General features: G+C 61.2%; 2 protein-coding genes across 2 annotated transcripts; both read right to left on the reverse strand.

Moving 5' to 3' along the window:
- Nucleotides 1-4,404: 4,404 nt before the first annotated feature.
- On the reverse strand, nucleotides 4,405-13,865 carry TNNI1 (troponin I1, slow skeletal type). The gene is made up of 8 exons (XM_083812970.1): nucleotides 11,540-13,865; nucleotides 9,662-9,692; nucleotides 8,357-8,398; nucleotides 7,617-7,748; nucleotides 7,441-7,530; nucleotides 6,819-6,995; nucleotides 5,107-5,217; nucleotides 4,405-4,778 (listed from the first exon to the last, which is right to left on the reverse strand). The coding sequence occupies exons 1-7, from the start codon at nucleotides 11,785-11,787 to the stop codon at nucleotides 5,110-5,112; spliced, it is 828 nt and encodes a 275-aa protein (XP_083669096.1). The 5' UTR covers nucleotides 11,788-13,865; the 3' UTR covers nucleotides 4,405-4,778; nucleotides 5,107-5,109.
- Nucleotides 13,864-21,499, reverse strand: PHLDA3 (pleckstrin homology like domain family A member 3). The gene is made up of 2 exons (XM_083812972.1): nucleotides 17,976-21,499; nucleotides 13,864-17,523 (listed from the first exon to the last, which is right to left on the reverse strand). Exons 1-2 carry the CDS (start codon nucleotides 18,325-18,327, stop codon nucleotides 17,402-17,404), a joined length of 474 nt encoding a protein of 157 aa, XP_083669098.1. The 5' UTR covers nucleotides 18,328-21,499; the 3' UTR covers nucleotides 13,864-17,401.
- Between the last annotated feature and the right edge of the window lie 624 nt (nucleotides 21,500-22,123).

Below are 22,123 nucleotides of genomic sequence, written 5' to 3' on the forward strand. Positions count from 1 at the left end.
AAAGTTCAGTGAGCTGTGGTACAAGGGAAAAAAATTACTTAAATAACCTTGTAAGCGTCCCGCTAATTGCTGGCAAACTATATATAGCAGTCCAGCATCAGCAAACTACTATAAAGCAATAAACCTTTCTGATTAATGCACAGTGAGCACTTTACTTGCAAAACTCGTTGCCAAAGGATATCACTGAAGCATAGGACTTAACAGGATTTATAAAAAGGATTACACTAGCGTAGTGAAAGAACATCCCCAGCTAGGATCTATACGGCAAAGGAACATAAAACCTCGTGGTTTGTGATTCCTCTTGTTACGAAGATGAAGAAATTCTAGACAGGCATTTAGCGGACAGGGATTAGGCAGGGGACAGGCGCTGATGACGCTCACCCCTCACACTCCCCCGGTCTTTATTTTCAGCTCAGACAATTTTTGAGCTGAACCAAAGACCCCCCAGGGGGCTGCTCCTCCAGGGATCTGCCCTGGTTCTCTCAAGCCCAGGAGAACTGCTGGCATGAACCTCCAGCGAGGAGTTCCCCGGGTCTGCGCTGCGCTGCAGGAAGAGCTCCCACCTCTCCAGCTGGGGCTGACTCATGCTGAGCTGTTTGGCTGCACAAAGCGTTGATCTCCAGCCTCCAGGACACTCCTGGTCTGAGATTTCTGCTGTCACAGAGCGGTTAGCTCATGTTTTCCCCTACGCTGCCTTTTTTTTTTTTTTTTTCATGTTTGCTCTAATCCCAGGCTCTCACTCCCAGGTAGACAATGGCCAGCCTCGAGCCCATTGTCTTAAACATGAAGTCATGCTGAATTTTTCTCTCTGTGTGTCACTTTGTACTCTCCTGAACCTCATCAGCCCTTTTATCTTTTATCCCCAAATCCCAATCCTGCAAGATTCCTCTGAATGCCTTCATCATGACCCTTCATCCCTGCCATGCCGAATACACCCAAACTATCTGCAGGCTTATCTCACCATTGCTGTTTCCTATCTGTTAACTGATTATTTACCTCTGGTTGGACTTTCCTTCTTAACCGTGGCTGACCTTTTCCAGCCTTTGCTCCTGGAAATCCAGGAAAACTCTTACCTACTGAGTCACCCTTAGCCACTAGCTTGCCGACGCCTTCAGCGAGCACCAGCAGCTTTGTGACACCAGACTTCCCTATTCGAAAGCTATTTCGGCTGCCCCACGCTCATCGCCCAAGCACCATTCACCAGCTCAGCCCCAGCTGCAGGTCCACGAAGCTGAAGGTGATGAAATTGGGTGCGGGCACAAGTCCCTGCGGGGAAGGGATGCCAGCGGGGAACCAGGCTGACGTTTACCCAGACCTGCTCCACGCACCAGGCTGCCGTGTCTGCCGCCCCAGATCTCCACCCAGGAGAGGAGGAGGACAAGGTTACGGTGTAGAGCCGCGCTTCTCCCTGGACACCCGCTTTGCCCAGGGTGGAGAGCTTGCAGCCAGCCCTGCAGCTCCTGAGGAGCTCCGGGAGGCCAGACCTTCGTCTGACGCAGATCAGCAGAAGACACCCATTTATACCCGCTAAGGAGCTAGACCAGTATCAGCTGGTTTTGTTATTTTTTTTTTTCCCTTGGGAACAGTGTCCTGTGTCTCATCCCTACGCAGAGCCTGTTTCTTTGGCTACAGGGCAGTGGAGAGCTTCCAGTTTCCATAACCGTGCTGTAATTAGGGCATTCCTCTGCCTCGCCCCAGGGCCCAGCGGTGGATCCTGCACCTCCACCCTGCCCTGCTTGGTCCCCAGCATCAGCCCCAGCTCGGCTCCTTTAGCACCCTCGCTCCCTGCCTAAAATTCCTTCAGCTTTTGGAAAGATTGGGGTGATGCACTAGAAATTCTTAGTACTGAGGTACCTCCACTGTACGAAGTGATTTACAGTGAAGGAAGGAAGGAAGGAAGGAAGGAAGGAAGGAAGGAAGGAAGGAAGGAAGGAAGGAAGGAAGGAAGGAAGGAAGGATGTTGCCAGCTGGAAAGCAGCTGTGTGGCAGATCCCATCCCTCACAGCACAGGAAATTAGCTGTAATCAATGAGGAATTCCTTCTGATATGAGCAACGAGGCAGAGGTTGACTTTTCTCTCTGGGCTGGCAGCCTGGTGCAGACCCAGCGGGGCAGGGAGCTGCAGGGGTGCAGCTGGGCTGCAAACGCACCCAGGGCAGCACCCGGTGGAGCTGACACGTCCCCAGGGACGGACGGTCAGCAAGAAGGGCACAGAGCATCCTGGAGAAGGATTTAGTTGGCTTTACAGCCAGCTAGGAGGGAAATTTTTGAATGGCCACATCAGGCCGATCCCTTTGCATCTCCCTCACTGCAGTTTTGACAGCAAAACCTTTCCGTTTGAAAATCATTGCATAGATTTTTATTTTTTTTGACTGACCAATTCAAGCAATTTTTGCAATTTTGAGCTTCCCTTGTTTTGCTCTGGGGGTTCTTGGCTGCCAAAAGTTGCGGCTTGAGGGATGGTAGGCACAAGGCCCTGTTCAGTTCAAGGAGACAGGACTGACTCATGCCCTTCTAGAAATAAATTCAGTTTCATTAGTGACTGCTCCAAGCATCATCTTCTCTTCCAAAGGAGAGCACCTTGCAGTTTCCCCCTGGAATTGCAAGGGGCAGGAGAAGAGCTGGCTCCCAGGGCACAGAGCCAGGAGAGCTCAAAGCAGACAGCTGCATCTTCCCCTCGAGACTCAAGGCGGGGGGTTTCCATGTTTCTAAGAAAGCTGAAATCCACAAAACTTTGTCAACCGTGGCAACTGATGGTCATGGGAATGGTTTTGTGCCAGACAAGGATGAAAGCAGTGACTGGAGAACATCGTATTGAAAAAGCAGGTGAACTTGCAGAGAAAGGAGTTTGGGATCGGGTTGTTCTTTTTCCTTTTTTCCCCCAAATCTAAAACCCAGGCTGGCCACACGAAGTCAGCTGCAGCCTGCGATGAGCACACGTAAGTCTGGGACCTTGCTGAGGACACCCTGGGTGCAGAGACGTGCTGGCGAGCCCGAGGCTTGGCTCAGCCGCGGTTTGGGGCGTTTTGGTGCTGAGGATCTGGCGACGAGCTGGGCACCTGAGGAGCACCCACGGGAGCCTGGTCCCACAGCACCCATCACCTGCATTGCCTTTCATCTCACTGCCATCCCTCCCTGCCCCGCAAACACGACCCCTTTTATTAAAGTCCCAAATTATCGTAATTAACGCTAAGCTCAAAGCAGCTGCTCTCGACCCCGACTCGGCTGGGGTTTTCTGCTTCTGTTTCAGGTCTAAAGAAGGCTTTGTTTCCATGAAACCTCCCTGCATTTTCCAGCTATTCCAGTCGGTCAGGTACAGCCATTGCCTCTGCCTCCACACCTTTCTTCCCCTGCCAGAATCGCAGCCGAGTGTGTGAGTTCCCCCGGGGATAGCGTGCCGCCCAGATCCCAGGACGCAGCCTTGGCGCGGCGCCCGCTCGGGCAGCGAGCTCGGAGGGGCGAGATCGGAGACGAACCCCAGCACTGTGCTGGGCCGAGGCTGCTCTGCCACGCTGAGCTTTGGAAGGAAAACATGGGTGGGAAAGGCTCTGGGCGCTGGGCAGCAGCCCTAGGAGTGGGACGGGTGGTGCTGCCCCTGCCAGGGGGACGCGGAGGGGGACACAGGGTGACAGCCGCAGGATGGTGGAAATGGGAAGGGACCTCGGGAAGTCATCTGCCTGATGCAGGCCAGGACACCATCGGCTTCTTTGTGAGCCACACTGCTAGCTCCTGGTCACCTTCATGTCCTGCAGGGTCCCTGGGGCCTTTCCTGCCTGGCTGCTTCCCTGTGGGTGCCCCTGGCACGTCCTGGGGCTGGGGCTGGGGTTGGTCCTACCCAGGGACAGGGCTTGGCACTTCTCGGGGAACCCCACGAGGTCCCTGCAGCCCATTTCTCTGGCCTGTCCACGTCCCTCTGGATGGCTCAGGTTTGAAAATGGGGATGCTGCAATTGCTCTGGATACCCTGGGGACAGGGACAACGACCAGGAACCCCCCCCCCACAAAGGGCTGAGCCTCAGCATCCCCTGCAGTGCAACCAGGCAGAGGTCCCGTTTTGGTGCAAATTCTCACCAATCCTCCCCTCTCCTCCCTCCAGCCCTGCTGTCGTGTTCCGCCCTGCTTGCACCCACCCAGCTGCAGTTTTGGGGGGCTGTGATATAGGGAAGGGTGGTGTGGCGTGGCTGGGGGTGGGCTGGGGGTCTCAGCAGGGCTGGGGGACACCAGGGAGCAGCCAACGGGGGCTGGAAGAGATGACCCCATGCAAGGCTGGTCCCAGGGCATGCTGGCCTGAGCGCTATCACGAGGGCATCGCAGGGTGGCAGGAAAGGGCCGGGATGTCTCCCCCAGGGGACTGTGGACCAGCACCTGCTCATGGCCCACGCAGTGAGGAGCCCACGCGGCGCAGCCCCGGAGACCGTCCTTTAATGCGCGCGCAGCCGCGCGGGCACATCTCAGGCTGCACCCAAGGGTGGGGGAGCAGGGGACCGGCAGCCGTCCCCGGGGCATCTGGGCAGTGGCAGGAGGGGCTGGCGGGCTGGTGGCCCCTCCAGGAGCACGTCCCGTGGGGGTGATGCCCGCAGGAGCCGCTGTGCTGGGGCCGTGTGGGAGCAGGGCAAGAGGCAGAGCTGGAAGGAAGAAGCTCGGATCTCCTTCCCGCACGGTTGGCCACACTTTTCATCTCGGTGCTGAGCTCAGGGTGAGGGTGCAAAGAGTGAGGAGGGGCAGCAAGGGAAAAGGGGGCAGGCAGCGGGGTTGGGGACCTTCTTCTGTCGTGGCACACCTGCAGGAGAGAAATAGAGCAGAGCAGTGGGGCAGAAGAGGAATTTCACCAAAAGCTGCCCGAAGCTGGTACCAGCCATGCCCGCACTGTGCAGGATGAGTGCAGCGTGGGCAAACCCCAGGGAGACGGGGAGCACAAGCCGGGGGAGCTGCTGGTGGGGGCTCCATGGTTGGGATGTGTGGGGCAGGGACGCGTCCCCCGTGTGGGGTGGGAGATGGGGCAGGCGGTGCCTGTTTGGGGCAGTTCTGCATTGCCCCAGCCACAAGCACAGGCGGGGGGTGCTGCAGGGAGCAAGGGCACCGCAGGGAAGGGCGGACCGATCCCCTACCTCTCACTGCCCCGTGGGGGACTTGGCAGCGTCGAACATCTTCTTCCTCCCCTCCATCCCCGACATGGCCTCCACGTTCTTGCGCCAGTCGCCCACTTCCACGGGGCGCTCCTGCCGGGGGGAACGGGGACAGGGCTTGGCGGGGGGGCAGCCGGCAGCCCCACACCATCCCACCCCATGGCACAGAGCCCTGCTCGGGGTCAGCAGCTGCCCTGCTGCAAACGCTCTGCCCCGTGGGCCTGGGGCTGGCCGGGAGGATGGCGAGCAGCAGCCTGGGCTCTGCACGGTCTGGATGCGCAGGGATACCTGCCCAAAGCCTGGCTAAGCCGCACTGGGAGGCACGAAAATCCCAGAAAATCTCTTTAGGAGGAAAAAGCCAGCACGTGGGACTAACTCCAGAGCTACACCAAACGCGAACAGAACCATTTTCTGCAGAGGAGGCTCCCGTCTGTGCTTCCTCCCAGCTCTCGGGTGGGACTGGGGTTGCTGGTGATACTGGGAGAGCCCGGCGGCCACAGCTGGGGCAGAACGGGGAGGTGGCGGCGGCCCTGGGAGCGTGCCAGGCACCGGCTCTGCCAGCCCACAGGCATTCATAGATGACGAGCCGGGCCCCAAAATCATCTCACGGCATCTGCAACAGACTCAGATCTGTTCACCGCCTGGCGTTGAGATCTGTAAGTGCAGTTTTCTGTCCGAAGGGCTGAAAACATGCCCTACCAGCAACAGTGGGGAAAAAAAAAGAAAAAAAGAGAGAGAGAGAGAGAGGGAAAAGAATAGAAAATGACATTTCCTGTGCAATCTGCTGAGCTGGGCCCAAGAAGTAAAACGTGGTGATTTGGGGGAGAGGCACTGGGAAAGCAGCACAACTCTTCTTGGCTGCTGCAGAAAGGACCAAAACATTGCAATTCCTGAACACGGCACAAAGAAAAAATCCCCCCGGTCTTTTTGGGGTTGTCGAAGTGCAGTGCTGCAGCACTGCCGGGATGTCCAACCCGACAGCCAGCACCGTGACAGGATTTGTGCCTCCTCGTGGATATTTAGCCCGTGACGGGCTCAGGGCAGTGAGCCAGGACGAGGTCGAGGTGCAGAGCTGGGACCCTGAGCCCTCAGGGTGCCATTTCCCACCTGGAAGCAGGGGCAGCTGTTGGCGCTGTGTCCCCATGCCCACATCCTGCCCCTCGGAGGAGCTCAGCACCCCTGGGTGGGTCTGGGTACCGTGTGCTGCCCCTGGTTTGGGGGAAGACTTTCCCTTCTTGTATCTCTGCAAAGCCACTAGGACTGGGCTGCCTGTCTCAAGCGTGCTTGCTGGGCTTGCTTCCTCTTATCTAATCTGGGTCTGGGAGTCTCCTGGGTGTTTTCTGGGCGTGATTGCAGTAAACAGGAGCTCTGCTTGTTCCCAAGAAGACCAAAGACCAAACTCCCTGATAGTGCAGCTCAGCAGGTACGCAGGGGGAGCTGCAGTACCCCGGCTGGAAGGGCCCCACTCATTCTGGGAGGGAAGAGCATCACCGAGGCAGCCTCCGCTCTCGCTTGCCATCATCCAGCAGCTGCCTGGCCCAGCCACACTGCTCCCGTGGCGCCATGCAATGGGCATGGCACGCTCACGGCGTGCTCACCAGGAACAAGGACAACCCCCGAGGCTTTACAACGGACCTTGGAGAAGGGCAAGGGCAGTCCTAGGAGGCCTCTCCGTCTCCGGGAGAGCGACCCACCTTCTCCGTGTCCTCCTTCTTGACGGACTTCAGGTTGGCTCTGAGGTCCATGGAGACCTTGTGCTTGGAGCCCAGCAGAGCCCTCAGCATGGCATCGGCGGAGACGCGGACCCGCCGGAGGGGCGGTCGCTTGAACTTCCCCCGCAGGTCAAGCACTTTGATTTTCAGGTCTTTAATCTGCAGGAGGAAGGCAGGGAGGTCACTGCCTTGCACAAGGCGCTCCTGCGTGTGGCAGGCCTCTGCTGACCCTGAGCCACAGCTGGGACAGGCCTGGCCTTGGGGACACCTCCACCGAGGGACTGTCCACCCGAGCACAGAGCTGCCCTCGCCTTGTCCCAGCTGCTTGTGTGGCAGCCGGACCACCAGGAGCTCTCGGCCCTACAGGTGGTGGTCAGGGGGGTGAGGAGGTTGCCCAGGGACCCAGGGGACAGTTTGAGCTCCCTGAAGCACGGACAGATCTTGTGCTGAGCGATGTCTGGACCCGACACCACTTGTGCAGAGCAAATGGCAGCCCTGAGGTAAGGCTGGGGCACGTCCCATGTCCCAGCTCAGCCCAGTCCCTGACAGACCCCCACCAACCGGGCAGGAGGTCACGTAACAGCAAGCCCGTCCTGCTTCCTACCTCCCTGGTGTTATGGTTGCACTTCGCTTCGATGTCATATCGCTCTTCGTCCACAATTTCAACCTTCTCGTGCAGCTCCCTGCACAGGTCCTGGGGGCCAAGCACAACAGGGGAGCGGTGAATGCTGGCCCCTGTGCCCCAGAGGAGCTCGCTCCGTGCTCAGGACACAGAAATACCTGGAGCTGGCTCAGGGAGAGCCCGCTGGTGTGCAGCGGTGTGATCCGCTCCGACAGGTACCTTTCCTTCTCTGACTGCTTGTCCACGATCTCTTGATCCCACTCCTCCTTTGCTTTTGCCAGCATCAAGCTCTGTGGACACAAGCAGACGGCGGAGGTGTGAATGTCCAGGCACCTGCGTCCGTCCCGCAGCCTCCCCACGCAAGGTCTGCGGGTGGGACGGGGATGTCCCCGTCTGCCCCCAAACCTCCTCCCCGCTGCAGCTGCCCTCCCCAGGTCACTGCACTGCTGCAGCACACATCAAAACCCCCCGGCGGCCTTCGTGTGGGGACCCCAGAGGCAGGGGAGCGGCGGGGCTGAGATATCAGAGGGCTGCGGTGGTCCAGGTGGGTGCCGACCTCAGCACTTTCCTGCGTGGCTTTGCTCTGCTGCGGCAGCCCGAGACCTTCCCAAGCCACGAGGTGGGGAGCTGCAGGGCTCTCGGTGCCCGAACACCAGCTCTGTGGCTTCAGAGCAGAAGGCCTCAGAGACTCTCCCACCTCCCTAAAGCGGAGGGGAGGGGAGATTTGTTCGGTGTGTCAGCCACAGGGCCCACATGAGTGAGGGGTTTTGAGCAGACGAGGTGGGGATGGGAGCTGCTCCCAAAGCCCACGTTGCGGCCGTGCCCCATCGCTGTCCCACCAACCCCAGCTCCTTTTCCCCAGCCAAACCCCAGGGAGTTTCCAACCCTTAGGACTCACCTTCAACAGGAGCTTGCGCGAGGCTGTGATCTTGGATTTTCTCTAGGGGAAAGGGGAGGAAAAAAGCTTTGAAAACAAACTCAGAGCAAACGCAGGGGAGCATCAAATCACTCCGAAAGGCAGGGCACTTACCTCCCTGCAGGCAGGCACGCGTTCAGGCAGGAGCAATAAGGAAGGAGAAGAAAGAACGGGGCATCAGTGAACAGCAGTCAGAAGGAGGTGGCAGTTAAGCAAAGCTTCCCGAGTGGTTGCAGTTGGTGTCCTTATTTCTGCGTGCAATAGTTGGCTCCTACAAGTAAGCCCAGTCTGCAGCCAGGCTGAGAGGACGGAGCTCTCTGGAAATGCAGTGGGTGCTGAAGACCACCCCTCAAAAAGCCGAAATTCCATTCAAATGTGGCAAGCGAGCTGTCATGGTACCCGCTGTGCCAGGTTCCTGAGGCTCGGGTCACAGCACCCTCATCCACACCTCCCTGCTCAGCCTGGAGCCCGGCACTCCGGGGCCTGGTTCAGGTTGGCAGGGCTCAGACGTCTCCCAGGGCCTTGCTCGATGGAAGCCTGGCAGGGGGGTGTCCCTCTGCTATTCGGGAAACGTGTTATATTCGTGCCATGTGCTACCAGGAGCCTTGTGGCAAAGCAAGAGCTGCTGTGGGCTCCCCAGTGCGAGAGAGACCTGGGCAGGCTGGCGGTGAAGGTGCTGAGGGGCTGGAGCATCGCTGCTGTGAGCGGAGGCTGGGAGCTGGGGCTGCTCAGCCTGCAGAAGAGGAGGCTCAGGGGCAGCTCCCCAAGGGCTGCACGTTCCTGCAGGGAGGGGACGAGGGGACGGAGCCAGGCTCTTGTCAGCGGTGCCCAGGGCCAGGCCCAGAGGCGCTGGGCACAACCTGGAGCCCAGGAGGCTCCCCCTGACCCCCAGCAGCACGGCTGTGCTGGGGGGGCCGCAGCCCTGGCACAGGCTGCCCCGAGGCTGTGGGGTCTCCTCCCTGGGGAGCTCCAAACCCGCCTGGACGTGGCCCTGGGCACCCTGCTCGGGGTGGCCCTGCTGGGGCTCAGCCGCCAGCGAGTGAACACCTCCACCCCTCTGCGTCCCCGATGTCAGGATCTCTGGTGTAGGAAAGCTCCAAGCTTTCAATCAGGTTGTTGAAATCACTAACAATTTTTAGCTGAAGACAGGTGATCTTTGCAAAGGGATCGGCACAGAGGTCTCGAGCACTGCCTGGACCCCATAAAAACAAACGGGATCAACCAGCACAAGCAGCAAAGCAGACGGGGAGCATTTAATGAAAGCCAAGGGAAACCCCTGCTACTCACGGCTCTGGCATGGTGGCGTCGTGCTGTTCTCCTGGAAATAAATAAATGCAAGAATAAATAACTAAAAAGGGAATGAAGCTGAAACAGGTGAGCAACTCCCAAAGCAGAGCTCCCTGTGGAGCCACGGGCTTGCAGGAGGGACGGAGCGAGGAGGGACAGAGCCACGGCCACGCATCACAGCCGAGCAGATTCCTTCAGCATCCACATCCCTGTGAAATACTGGGTTTCATATTTTAAATACGCTCTGTAATCCTATGCCCCAGCAGCAGCTGCAAAATGCTGTTCCCCAGCACTGCCTCTAACACTGCCCCTGCTCGCCCAGAGGCCAGCTGCTGCGTAAACTCAAGTGATAGAAAAATCTGGGGGGAAATGCCAATCTTTTGGAAAATAACAATTTTTCTTTCCTCTTTCCATCCAGGAGTAACAAACTGAAGACACGTTTCAGAAAGAAATGGCTTTCCTCAGTGTTTAGTTCTGTTCCTTTGAACTGAAGCAAAGCCGAGATTTTTTGCCTCAACGTTTTGCATCCCCACGAATTTGGGAAGCATTTTAAACCCCAAAGATTACTGCTGGGAAGGAAAAAAAAAAAAAAAAGACTGTTTCTGGTCTCAAGGAGTAGCTCTGAGGCATGCGTGGGGGCTGTGCTGAGCAAATCCCAGTGTTTCAGGCAGCACTTCACCTCCCAGCCCCGTCCACTTGTCCCTGTCTCCTCCCCGTCCCCCGCTGCCTTGCCAGAACTGTGGCTTGAAGGATTGCAGCTGGCGAGGAAAATGCCATAAAACCCCAGCAGGAGCCCTCTCCCTCGGGACCTGCCAGATCCCTGGACCCACAAGGAATAACCCCAAGAACAGGAGATATATATTTATATATATATATATGTTTAGCAAAAGCCCCATCCATCAGATGTAAGCCACCGATTTTACTCCGTTTTGGAGGTTTTTGGTGACAAAACGAACATCCCGGAGGACACACAAGGAAGGCGGCTGCTCTTGGCTGGCACGGGTCAGGTCCCAGCTGCTCCCTCCCAATTGTCCCGGGGGGGCAGCGAAGCCTTCGGCTCCCTGGCGCTGGGCAGGGGCTGGCAGAGCTGCTCGGCGTCTCCCTCCTTCCCCGGTGGAGCCAAGCCGCAGTCCCAGGAGCTGGCACCCACACCACACCTCAGCCAAGTGACCTCTACCAAGGTCAAACAAGTTTTAGGGCCAAACATTCTTAATTTGACTTCCCAGAGGGCAGCCAGGGCTCTACCGAGCAGCAAGACATGCCCAGCAAATTTGTGTCAGGGATTTTGGGGCTCCAGCCAGACATGGAGCATCCGAAAAAGACTTTGCTCTCTGATGGGGACAACTTAATTCTGCACTGTTCACATGCCTCCAGCTGTGAAAAGCTTAAAAAGCTTATAACAACTTTAAATCACAGAAAACCCCTTAATTCCAACACAGCCAACCCTGACATCCCCCCGCAGCACAGGGGCTGGAGGCATGCTGTGCACATCCAGCACGATGCCACGCACGCCGCTCGCACCCCAAATTCACCTCCCTGCACCCACCAGTGACCCTGAGCAGTGAAACAGGGATGAAAGGGCTAGTGCTTCCCAAAATGCTCCCGTTTGCCACTTTTCAGGAAAATTAAACAAACGTCAGCTGCAAAGCAGCTGGGGCAGGTACTTCTCCCCGTGGCGGTCTCACCGCTCCACTCTCCGGGAGCAGAGGAAACCTTTGGCAGATGCAGGTTTCACCGGGCTCTCTGCCAGACCCGGGAGCACCCCCCCCGTGAAGAAGGGGGAGAAATTCAGCCAAAATTCACCTGCTGGGGGGAGCTGGTCCGGCCGTGGGGCTACCCCAGCACCCACAGCACAGCCGGGGCCGGGACCCCTCTTACCTCGGTGGCGCCTGGTGTCTGCGGAGCCGCGCACTGCGGGGGCCCGGCGACAGAGGGGGAGTATTAAACCGCAGGCGGCTTGCAAGTGGTCGGTAAAAATAGCACAAATCCCCTCTTGTGCGCACACGTTTGCTGCGAGCCCCGGCGCCCTGTGACGTGCGGCACCCACCTGGGGCACTGCCTCGAAGATGGGGTGACACGTGGCACCGCACGCTCGCGCTGTCGCACCCGTGTTTTATTGCACCCATGACCCCTGTGCAATTTGGAGAATCCCTGGGCTCTCTGTGTACGGATCACCCCGGTAATGCTGGTGCTCACTGCCCGATGCCCTGTGCGCACCCTTGTTTGTGTGTGCATGCAGCTGTGCCAAGCCAGGCTGACCAGGGGTGCAGTGGCAATGCCCGTGCACTTTCCACCGTGTTCCTCTCCCTTCTGAGCTGGAAAAGCCCTGCAAGGAGACAGAAACCACAATCCAAAGCACTGCGGTGCTTTTTCCTTGCAGAAAATCTCCTGATATACTTCGGGTTTTTTGCAGAAACCCTCTGAAGGGAGATGGGGGCAGATGGCCAGGTGAGCTGATGTGCAGACGCCCATGCACGGCGGCGCACGCACGCTGTGCAGCGCTGCAAGCACAGAGCGACGTCCCCACGGGAGTGCTGGCCATGGGGCTGTGACTGCAGCGGGGCAGGACAGGGCACACCAGCGAGGGGCAATGGGGAAGAAGAGCAGAGATGGGGTTACACCGCCAGACCGGGTGGCTGCTTGGGACCGAGGACGGGGCAGCCCCCTCTTTGTGGGGCAGGACCAGCCAGACTTGGTCCTCCAGACCCAGCACAGCCTGGCAGGTTGGGATGCTTCGGTGATTTCCAGCCCTTCATCAGCCCCGATGTTTTCGCCATGAAATCACTGAAAATTAGCAAAAAACCTGCCATCTCCCCCCCGCCCCCCAAAGCCGGGTGTCCCCCCTGCAGGAGGCTGGGGCCGGCAGCACCTGTTCCCAGGATATTTTTAGGGGCAAGTTTAGGAGCAAACAATTCCCAGCGTGCGGCCCAGCAGGGACAATGCCTGGTATTTTAATCCCGAGGCTATTATGGTCGTGGAGGGACATGCAGCTGCGTGCATGGGGCAGCTCCATGGTGGGGGGACAAAGAGAGAGCCCCGTGTGCCACGGAGCGCAGGGTGCGCGTCTTCCCCGGCTCCTTCCCCCGCCAGGACACCCCGAGGAGCTGTGCTGTGGGGGCGGCAGCCCCCAGGCTGGTGCGAGCTTGGTGGCAGCGGTGGGTGACAGCGGCGGTGGCAGCAGCACTCCCATCCTGCCTTCACCTGCTCTGGTCCCAGCAAGCAGAGGTCCAGCGCTGGATCTGCCCCCGGCGCTGCAGCCCTTTTTAAGGCAAAAAGCCCCGCGGGGCCGTGCCTCCAGCATCTCTCCTCCGCCTGGGATTGTTCTCTGCTGCAGAGGAGCCAAATTTAGCCGGTGACAAAGGCGCTGCATTCCCTGCAGCCCTGCCCTGGGGACCCAAGGGCTCGGTGTCCGCAGCGCGGGCGATGCTTGGGATGCCTTTAGCCGTGGGCTCAGGTTTCCTCCTCTGCTGGGACCCGGGCTGAGGAGGAGGGAAGGGTGGGCGAGGGATGGGGTGGGGGCACCCCACAGCTCGGGGCTTCAGTTTCAAAGCCCTGAACTCCGGCCAGCAGCCAAAGGGCCGGCAGGAGCCCAGGGTCTGCCCATCTCTGCTCCAGCTGCTGTGACGAGGACATTTGGGGTCCTCACCCCGGGTCACGAACAGCCTCGAGACATGGGGCTGCTTTTTGGGGTGGCTCCTGATGCTACGGGCACCCCTCTGAGCGGCTGGTGGGTAGGACAGGGACAGGCTGAAAGCCTTGGGGGGGACCAGTCCGAGGCCCCGTTCCTTGCACAGCAATGTCCCCCGGTGTTTGGGACACACCGATTAAAACCAGGGCTGCCACCGAGGGGATGGATGCCAACGGCGAATTCCCAGAGCTGTATGGGGAGATCAACCCCCCATGGGACCAGCTGCCTCTTATAAAGGGAGCCATCAGCTGCTCTGCCTGTGCTAACGGGCTGACAAAGTGAAGCAAGGAAGTCGGTTTATATATTCTAAAAAACATTCCAGTTTTCAGCCTTAGGCAAAATATTTTGAAAGAGAGAGAGAGAGAGAAGAAGAAGGAAAAAGAAGAAGAAGAAGAAGAAGAAGAAGAAGAAGAAGAAGAAGAAGAAGAAGAAGAAGAAGAAGAAGAAGAAGAAGAAGAAGAAGAAGAAGAAGAAGAAGAAGAAGAAGAAGAAGAAGAAGAAGAAGAAGAAAAAAGAAAAAGAAAAAGAAAAAGAAAAAGAAAAAGAAAAAGAAAAAGAAAAAGAAAAAGAAAAAGAAAAAGAAAAAGAAAAAGAAAAAGAAAAAGAAAAAGAAAAAGAAAAAGAAAAAGAAAAAGAAAAAGAAAAAGAAAAAGAAGACTATTCTCAACAATCCAAAATTTCAGGCCCAGACACTGACACACTTCTAAAGCTTTTTCAGGGTATTTCCAGGCACTTCCACCCACCTCAGCCACTGGACGCATCTCAGCATCCCCTGTTCCTGCTGCCTGGGGACAGCGGGGGACACGGGCGTGCGTGAGCTCTGCTGCCACCCTCTGCAGCCCCGCCGCCTGCTGCTCGTGTCCCTGCCTGCGGTGCCGGGCGGAGGGACGGACGCTGGTGGCACGTCCACCGCTCGTCACCTCCTCCGCACCCCCGGGACACCCAGGGACGTGATGGTTGGGATGGATGGGGAACCCTGAGCAGCTCCTGGACCCCGCAGCATCCCGAGCTTCATGCCAGGGACAACAGCGCCCGTCCTGCCCCCGGAGCCACGAGGCCGTGCCGGAGGTGCCGGAGCAGAGCCGCGGGTGCGGTGTCCCCGGCTCTCGGTGCCCCACGAGCAGCTCCGGGCACGGGGCAGCTCCAGCACGGGCTGCTTGGGGCAGGCTCTGGGGTCCAAAAGGAGATTCAGTCACTTAAGGATTGTAGGTAGGGTTGCTCAGCACTGACATCGTTTCAGCAGCACCTGAAGGAAGCCAGATACTTAACCCAAAGCTAAAAAGAATACAGGGAAGACGTTCTGCTTGCCGCGATTGTGATTTCGTTGTTGTCATCCATTTCATCTCAGGAAACAGCACCCAGAACCTGCACCGACGTCCCTCGGAGCAGCGAGGCAGGGCCAGGGCTCACAGCAGGAGGAGGTACGGCCTCGCCTGCCCCGGAGCGTCGGCACCACCGCGCTGCAAAGCCCTCTGCCAGCCCTCAGCTGCCGTCGGGGGCACCCGGCCAGCCATGAAGCTCCCCCCACACCCGCTCCCACCCCCTGGCACTGCACAAGGGCTGCCAGCTCAGCACCCAAAGGTGCTGGCCCCAGGGAGAACGGGGGCACCTCGGGGCTGGGAGCCATGGAGCCGGCTTTTCAGGCTCCTGCCTTTGAGCTCGGGTGGCTCCAGGCACCTCGCTCCGTCCTGGGGCTCTGCCTGGTGGCCCCCAGCGTCCCGGTGCCACCGGGGCTGTGTGACTCCCACACCCCCCCCCCCCGTGCCTCAGTTTCCCCACCTCCTGCAGTGTGAGGAAAGCTTCCCGTGTGCCCTCGCTCTGCTTTTCGGGCTGGAAGCACCCCAAGAGCTCCCTCGCATCCCCAGCTCCGTGCAAATAGTCAGCTCACCACCTCTGGTCTGGACCCGCAACACGCACGCAGCCCCCAGCATCAGGTCACCGGTGGTGGGGATGCACCCAGGGGGCTCCGAACCCCAAGGGGACAGGGCTCAGCTGCACCTTGGGGTGCACAGGGTGATGGCGAGCTTGGGATGGGGCTGGAAAACCTCGGTCTTCCCCATGGCTGGACCTGAAACGCCGACGTAGCAATTCGCCTTGCTCTTTCTGTCCCTAAATTTCTAAATTTCTGTTCCTGAATCACCTAAATTTCTGCCCAGCTTGCAGGTGCCCTGACCGTGCTGCTGCCTCCTGTGTCGGTGTGCAGGGGAGGTGTCCACGGCCGGGGCTGGTGTGTGCACACCCCCATGCTGCCCATTTTCCTCCCAGCTCTTTGCTGGCACTTGGAAAACAAAAGATATTTATTCACAGTGAGTGGGAGAGCAGGAAAGCCAAGACCCAGGAGTTAGGGCCCCCCAGGCTGGTGCAAAATTTAGAAAACCCCTCGTGCTGGTGCTGCCACCCCTGGGTGCTGCTCCTTAATGGTTCGGGCTTGGGATGCTCTCAGGGCTTTGCACGAGCCCCACTGAATGCCCCAACCCTGGGAGCTGGGGCTGTATGAGAAGCCAGGACAAAGATCCCTGGAGATGTCTTGCAAGCACCGACACCGACCACTGACAACCCCATTCCCTCCAGAAGTGTGTGGGGATGGGGCCTGGGGGTGCTGGGCTGGCCCATGCAGGGCTCTGTGCCCCACCACCCCCATGTCCCCACCCACGGTTCTCGGACTGAGGAGGAGCTGGGACTTGCTGTAGCCCCAGGAGCCAGAACAGCCCCGAGCCTGGGGGGGGCTTCAAGCTCTGAGCCTCTGCTGCTCAGCACCCTCTGCACCCCCGTGCTGTGCTCCCCCCGGCACGCTCCTCCCGTGCAGAGCTCAGGCCAAGCGCACGGTTTGGCTCTGGCTGCACCCGCGGTGCCCCCGGCTCATCTCCGCTCACAGGCAGGGGGGATTTAGCAAATGAACCTCCGAGGGCCAGGGAAGAGAAAACAGGTGGAAAACCACCCAGCACCTCATTCCCAGGCTGCTCAGAAAGAGCCCGGAGCACCAGGAGCAGGCACCGGCCGTGCCACCGTCCCTCCCCAAAGCCACCCGGCGCTGGCTTGGCACGGGGCCGCGTGGCCGTGGCGCAGCCCGGGGGACATCGCGCCGCGCTGCCGCGTTCCCACGCAGCCGGGCAATCTCCCAGCGGATCTGCAGCACCTCCGGCCGCGGGGCTGGGGCTCAGGCTCCGGCTTGCGGAGCTCGGCGGCTCCAGGCGCTCCGTCGGCGCTGCTTGTCAGGGCAGAGCTCCAGCGCAAGGTCTCCCTTCCCCGGCTGCCGCCCCTGCCTGCAAAGCCAGGCAGCCGCGCTCCGGGCACCCGCTCGTGAGCCACCTTGGGAACCCCTGGGGACAGCGGGAAGGGGACCCAGGAGGCCGGGATGGGGTGGGAGGGCTTGGGAGCCCGGCTGCGGGATGCCGGAGGATTTAGGGGGACGCCTCCAACCCGTGAAGCTCTGTGCAGGGTTTGTGCTCTCCCATGCCCTGCGGGGCCCCACAAAACAAAGCAACAAGAGGGGAAGCAGCAGAAGGGCCTGTTTGGGGATGTGCTCGGTACAAGGAGTCCCCATTGACTTCCCCAGCGTCACCGTCAGCCCCAGGACAACACGAGGCAGGACGGTGTCCAGCAGCACGGCCACGTCACTGCACCGTCCAGGCACAGTGACCAGGGGTCCCTGCCGCAGCAGCTCTCCAGCCCCTTCTCAGCGTGGGGGCTCAGGGGGAGCCGTGTCCCCTTCCACGTCCATCTGTCCCAGAGCTCACCGCTGCGCTGCTTCCTTCGGGCTCAGCCTCTCCCATCCCATCCCCTGTCCCGCAGGAGAGGCCTGGGGGTCTCCGCCAGTCCGCCACAGTCCTGGCCACGTTGGCTGAAGGACAGGGGGCCCCCGGGTGGGGACGTCACCTCCGTCATGTCCAGAGCCCCGGGCAGTGGCCCTGGCTGTGTCCTTTGCCCTGTTGGTCCAAGTGGATGCAGCTCGAGCCCTGCGGCCCAGCTCCTCCGGTGCCTCGCTGTCCTGCTCCAGGAGGGAGAGGCCGGCGCCTGCGCTGTCCTCCCCAGGGCCACCAAGGGCGGTGGCCTCAGTTGCCGGCCGGGATCCCGTTCTCCCCGCCGCCCGCCGAGCCGAGCACCGTCTCCATCCGGCTCCTGGGATGCTGCGGGGCCGCGGGCTGGCCTGGTGGGGCTGCGTCGTACTGCACCACTGCGGAGAGAAGGCGCTCGTCACCCGCGCAGCCCACGCTGGGCGGCAGGATTGGGCCCCCAGGGGAGCTGGGGAGCGGGGTCAGCTGCGGTCCCCACCTTCATCCCACGTGCAAGGTGGCAAAGAGCCCGTCCCGTATCTTTTGGGCCAGGCCACTCTGGTTGGAGGGAGTTTGTTAGGGTGCCCCTCTCTGGGGGTGAAATTCAGGGAGGGGGGGAAGCCTGAGCTGCTCCAGGAGGAGGTAGAGCCCAGCCGGGGCTGGGGGCCAACGCACCCCATGCACCCCCCCGAATACGCATGAAATCCCCATACCCATCCACGGGAGCCCCCCGGCCCTGGGGCCACGAGTGCCGTGAGTGCCATGATTCCCAAGGGAGCACCCAGGGACTGGACGTGGACCCTGGGACAGGATCCGTCGGATCCCCGTGCCCCGAGCGCGGCGGGGCCGGTACCTGCTCTGCAGCTGTGCCGTGCCCGCACGATCTGGATCGCCTGCTGGTTCTTGAAGCGGACGAGGCCCATGGTGATTTCGGCGTTCCAGCCCGGGTCCTCCTGGGCGCAGCGGAAATCGATCTCGTGGCTGTCGTCCATCACCACGGTGAAGTAGATGTGCCGCTCCTTCCACTCCACGCACTCCACCGCCTTCATGCGCGCGAAGCTCAGCTCCTTGCGGCGCGAGCCCTTGGGCTCGAAGAGCTGCAGCCCCTTCTCGGTCAGCAGGCACCGCTTCTTCTTCCAGAGCTGCAGCAGCCCCCCGCTGCGCTTCTCCAGCACCCCCTCCCGCAGCACCTTCTCGGGGGTCATGGCGGCTCCTCGGTGCCGCAGGATCCTCAGCTCCTCCGGCCGAGCATCCCCCGATGGGGATTTCCAGCCCCCCAAGGCGGGCGCCAGGACCCCCACGGCTCGGCGCGGGGCTCGCCGCCCCCGGGAACAGCCCCCCGCCGGCTCTCACAGCGGGGCAGCACCGGGACGCCCCATGCCGGCCGTCCCTATCGCCGGGGCTCTGCCTCCTGCCCCATGCAGCGTGTGGGATCCCCGGCTCCGCGCTCCCCAGGATCTGTCGCTGCACGCCCGGCCGCTCTCCCACTTGCATTCCTTCCCCGCCTCGCCTGGCCCCTCCTGCCGCGCAGGCACCCTTCACGCCCAGGCGAAGCCCGGCCAGGCCCGGCACGGCCCCGCTGCACCCACCCGGACGGCGCTTTTGGGGTGCCCGCGGGCGGGAGCAGCCCCAAGGCCCTCTGTGAACCCCGCAGGGCTGCGGGGGGCAGTGGCAGTGGGGACGGGGGGCTGTGGGTGCAGCACGAGGGGACCGCGGGGCTACGGGGGGGCAGCGGTACCCGCACGTGGGGCCAGTTGGGGCAGGGGCTTGGGGGGCATTCCTGGACAGGAACGGGCTGTGGGGTGAGGCGGCAGCTAGGGCAGGGGGCTGTGGGGCTGGCACAGGGGGCAATGGGGTGCGGTGCCACCTGCACATGGGGCTATGGGGTGCGGTGCAGTGCCACCGGGGGCGTGATGCTCTGGCCTTGGGGGAGCTGTGGGGACCCCTGTGAGGCAGCCCAGAAGGGGCACAAAAGCAGAAAATGCCCGATGTCACCACGCCGAGGGGGCTCTACAGGGCTACCCTGCAAGGGGGACAGCCCTCGCCACCCACCAGCCACCAGCCCTGCACCCAAGGGTGCCGCCCCAGCCCTCAGCACCAGGCGCCCCGCTCATAGCTCCTGCCCCTTCAGCCTTCCCAAGGAGAAGGACTCGATGTCCCCAGCCTGTCCCGCAGCGAGGACCAGCACCCCCAGCCTCGTGTGACCTGCAGGGAGCGGGGCTGGGGCAGCACGGCACAGCCCGGTCCCGCCGGAGTCCTCCCTCCCCGGCGGCAAAACACCGGCGCCTTTCCAGCCCGTCTCGTTCCCGGCCACCGCAGCTCCGTCTGTTCCCGTGCCAGCGCCTGGCGGAGGGGTTGGCCTGGGTGTGCTGCCCCCGGGGACACCTGGGGGCATCGTGCTGGCCGTGGGCTGCTCAGGAGGGTGACGGTCACAGCACCGCGGGTGGCTGGATGAGCCCCTGGAGGTGCTGAGGGTGCAGGTCCCTTCGCCCTGCGAGGGCTGGAAGGGGAAAAAATCCCCGCGGAGCCGTGCCGGGGTCACCATCTGGGGCTGGTGCCTGCCGGGGGCAACGCTGGCAGCCGGCATGGCCAGGGGGCAAGTCTGCAGCCCAGGAGAGGCACCTCATTATCCCTCATTAACAGGGCAGGGCCGTGGCTGCCGCAGCCAAGAACTGGTTCGTGCTCCCCGGGGCCAACCTCGCCACGCTGGCACGGCTCCCGCGCGTCCCGGGTTTCAGGACGTCGGGCGGCCCCGGCTCCTCCACGGTCCCCAGCACCCCCACCGGGGCTGGGCACAGCCGGGGTCACCCCAAGCACCGCTCCTGAGGGGAGCAGAGGTGCCTGGGTCCATCCCCCCGAGGAGCATCTGGGGCTGTTTTCCCTCGCGCTGGCAAAGCTCAGCTCCAGGGATGCTGCGTCCCGGGAATTTGGGGAGAAGTTTGGGGACCGTGGCTCCCAGCTCACAGCAGCCACTGCAGGCTCCTTCCTCGGCACCTGGGGAGAGCCGAGGGCTGCCAGACCCCCAGCTCTGCTGCTCACGGCCTCGCTACCACGGCGAGATCATTTTCCCACAGCCATGGAGGCAAAGGAGCTTCGGACAAGGCTTTCTCCACGCCTCTGTCCCTGGGTGTCCGGTCCCAGACTCAGAGAACGGCTGGGGTCTCGTTCTGCTGCAGCTCCTGTCCCCCCCAAGGGCACTCATCTCCTCGGAGGCACTTTTAGGTTCCCCCCTCCCCATCCCCAGGGACCGGCAGCCCCCAGGCCGGCCGCAGGGAGGGACGGATGCTGCTGGGTGCAGCGCGGCTCCGCTGCCTCCGCAGGCAGTTGGACAACGCTTGGGTGCAGATGTCCAGACGTGTCCGTCCGTCTGTCCGGCGCCGTGCCCGTGCACGGGGAGCAGTAACCAGCAGAGGGTAGCAGACGGTCGCAGCCGCCCCGCTGCAGATGGGGCAGGGCCATGCCCAGAGAGCCCCCCCCCGATCCCAGCCGTTCTCCAGGGTCTTGCCCCACCACCTCCTCCACCCCAGCCCAGAGCAGCCCCAGCAGCGTCCGTCCTGCCCTGCCCAGGCTGGCACCCCCTGCTAACGTCGAGGATTTCGGTCCCGACCTCACCCTAAGGCACTTCGGGACAACGCAACCACCGATAACGATCCCTCGGGGCAAGGTCCCCATCCCAGGACGCTGCCCAGGCTCTCAGCTGGGATATTTGGGGCTGGAAGCCGAGCACAGACCCACCCGCGGTGGGCTGCAGCATCCCCGAGGGCTTGGGCGCTGGGGAGCATCCCTGGGAGGGAACGAGAGCGCGCAGCGGGCTGCGAGCGAGCAGCCTGGGGGCAGCTCTGCCAAAAATGCCCAGCGGAGATGAACCCCAACCTCCCCCTGGGCTGTGTTAGCACGAGCAGAGCCAGCGGGCTGGGGAGCAGTCAGTCCTCTGCACGGGGCCACATCCGAATGCTGAGCCTGGCTCTGAGCCCCTCGGTACACGAAGAGACCGAAGGTGGCCGAAGGACTGCGTTTGTTCAGCCTGGGGATGGCTCGGTGAGACCAAACTTCAGTTTTCCACTGCTTGGAGGAGAAAAACAGAGAGAAAAGAGATGCAGAAGTGCACAGCAAAAGGACGAGAGACAACAGAGACGTGTGCCACAAGGGGGACTGATGCACACGAGGAACAACGCTGTGATGGGAGCTGCACTGCTGGCACCTCCTCCGTCTTTGGACGGTTCCCGACTTGACCGGACACCAGCAGCTCTGCTCAGCCCGGCCTTTGGAGCTGGCCCTGCAGGGCAGGCGGCTGGGCTGGAGACCTCCACAGGCTCCTTCCACCCTCCGCCTTTCAGAGATCCCAAAAAACCCAAACCCAACAGTTTTCCCCATCTTTGCCCAACAGCCTCAGTGGAGCCCATCACACTCGCAGCACATCGGCAACCCCCTGCTCTCTGACACCTCCTCTACAGCTACGAGGAAACGAGCCCGAAGAAAGGCTTGCTCCGCCTTTATCGACTAAACAGCATCGCCTGGACACGCGCCCAGCACGGTGCATGCAGCTGCAGCGCCGCAGCACGGCACCCACCCCACGCTCACGGGGAGCGCGGGCGGCTTCCTCCCCCCGTGCCCCCTCTCCAAGGCGGCCAAGTTTCGGTCTCTGCACCGCGGGTGGTGCCCGAGCCCGCTGCTCTCCCTGCTGCTCCCCACCCGTGCACCGCGTGCCTCCTGCCACCGCCTCGGCCAAGCCCCAGCGAGGCAGATCCAGCCCAACCTGGCCAGGAGAAGCCTGGGGGACAGGCTGGGTGATGGGACGATGGTGGGGAGGATTTCGGGAAGTGCAGAAAGGGCTTGCTGCCCACCTCAGCTTCCCAAACGTCACATGAAAATCAAGGGTGGGATGAATGGGAGAAAGTGCTTAACTTGATAAAGGTGCCCGAGTCCTACCCAAGGGATTTCTGCCTCTCTCGTGCTTCTCAAAACACCGCCCATCCCATTTGCCCAACCATGTTTACAACC

This window comes from Anser anser (assembly GCF_964211835.1).
Source record: "Anser anser genome assembly, chromosome: 27".
In the NCBI taxonomy this organism is placed as follows: Eukaryota; Metazoa; Chordata; class Aves; order Anseriformes; family Anatidae; genus Anser; species Anser anser.

Excerpts from the sequence above, each read along its gene's own strand:
- PHLDA3 (XM_083812972.1), bottom strand. The coding sequence starts at position 18,327 with ATGACCCCCGAGAAGGTGCTGCGGGAGGGGGTGCTGGAGAAGCGCAGC. Across the intron at positions 17,524-17,975 it reads ACGGCACAGCTGCAGAGCAG|TGGTGCAGTACGACGCAGCC; the intron begins GTACCGGCCCCG and ends TTCTCTCCGCAG.
- TNNI1 (XM_083812970.1), bottom strand. The coding sequence starts at position 11,787 with ATGGGTGCAATAAAACACGGGTGCGACAGCGCGAGCGTGCGGTGCCAC. Across the intron at positions 7,749-8,356 it reads CGCGCAAGCTCCTGTTGAAG|AGCTTGATGCTGGCAAAAGC; the intron begins GTGAGTCCTAAG and ends TTGTGTCCACAG. Across the intron at positions 5,218-6,818 it reads AGAAGGAGGACACGGAGAAG|GAGCGCCCCGTGGAAGTGGG; the intron begins GTGGGTCGCTCT and ends TCCCCCCGGCAG.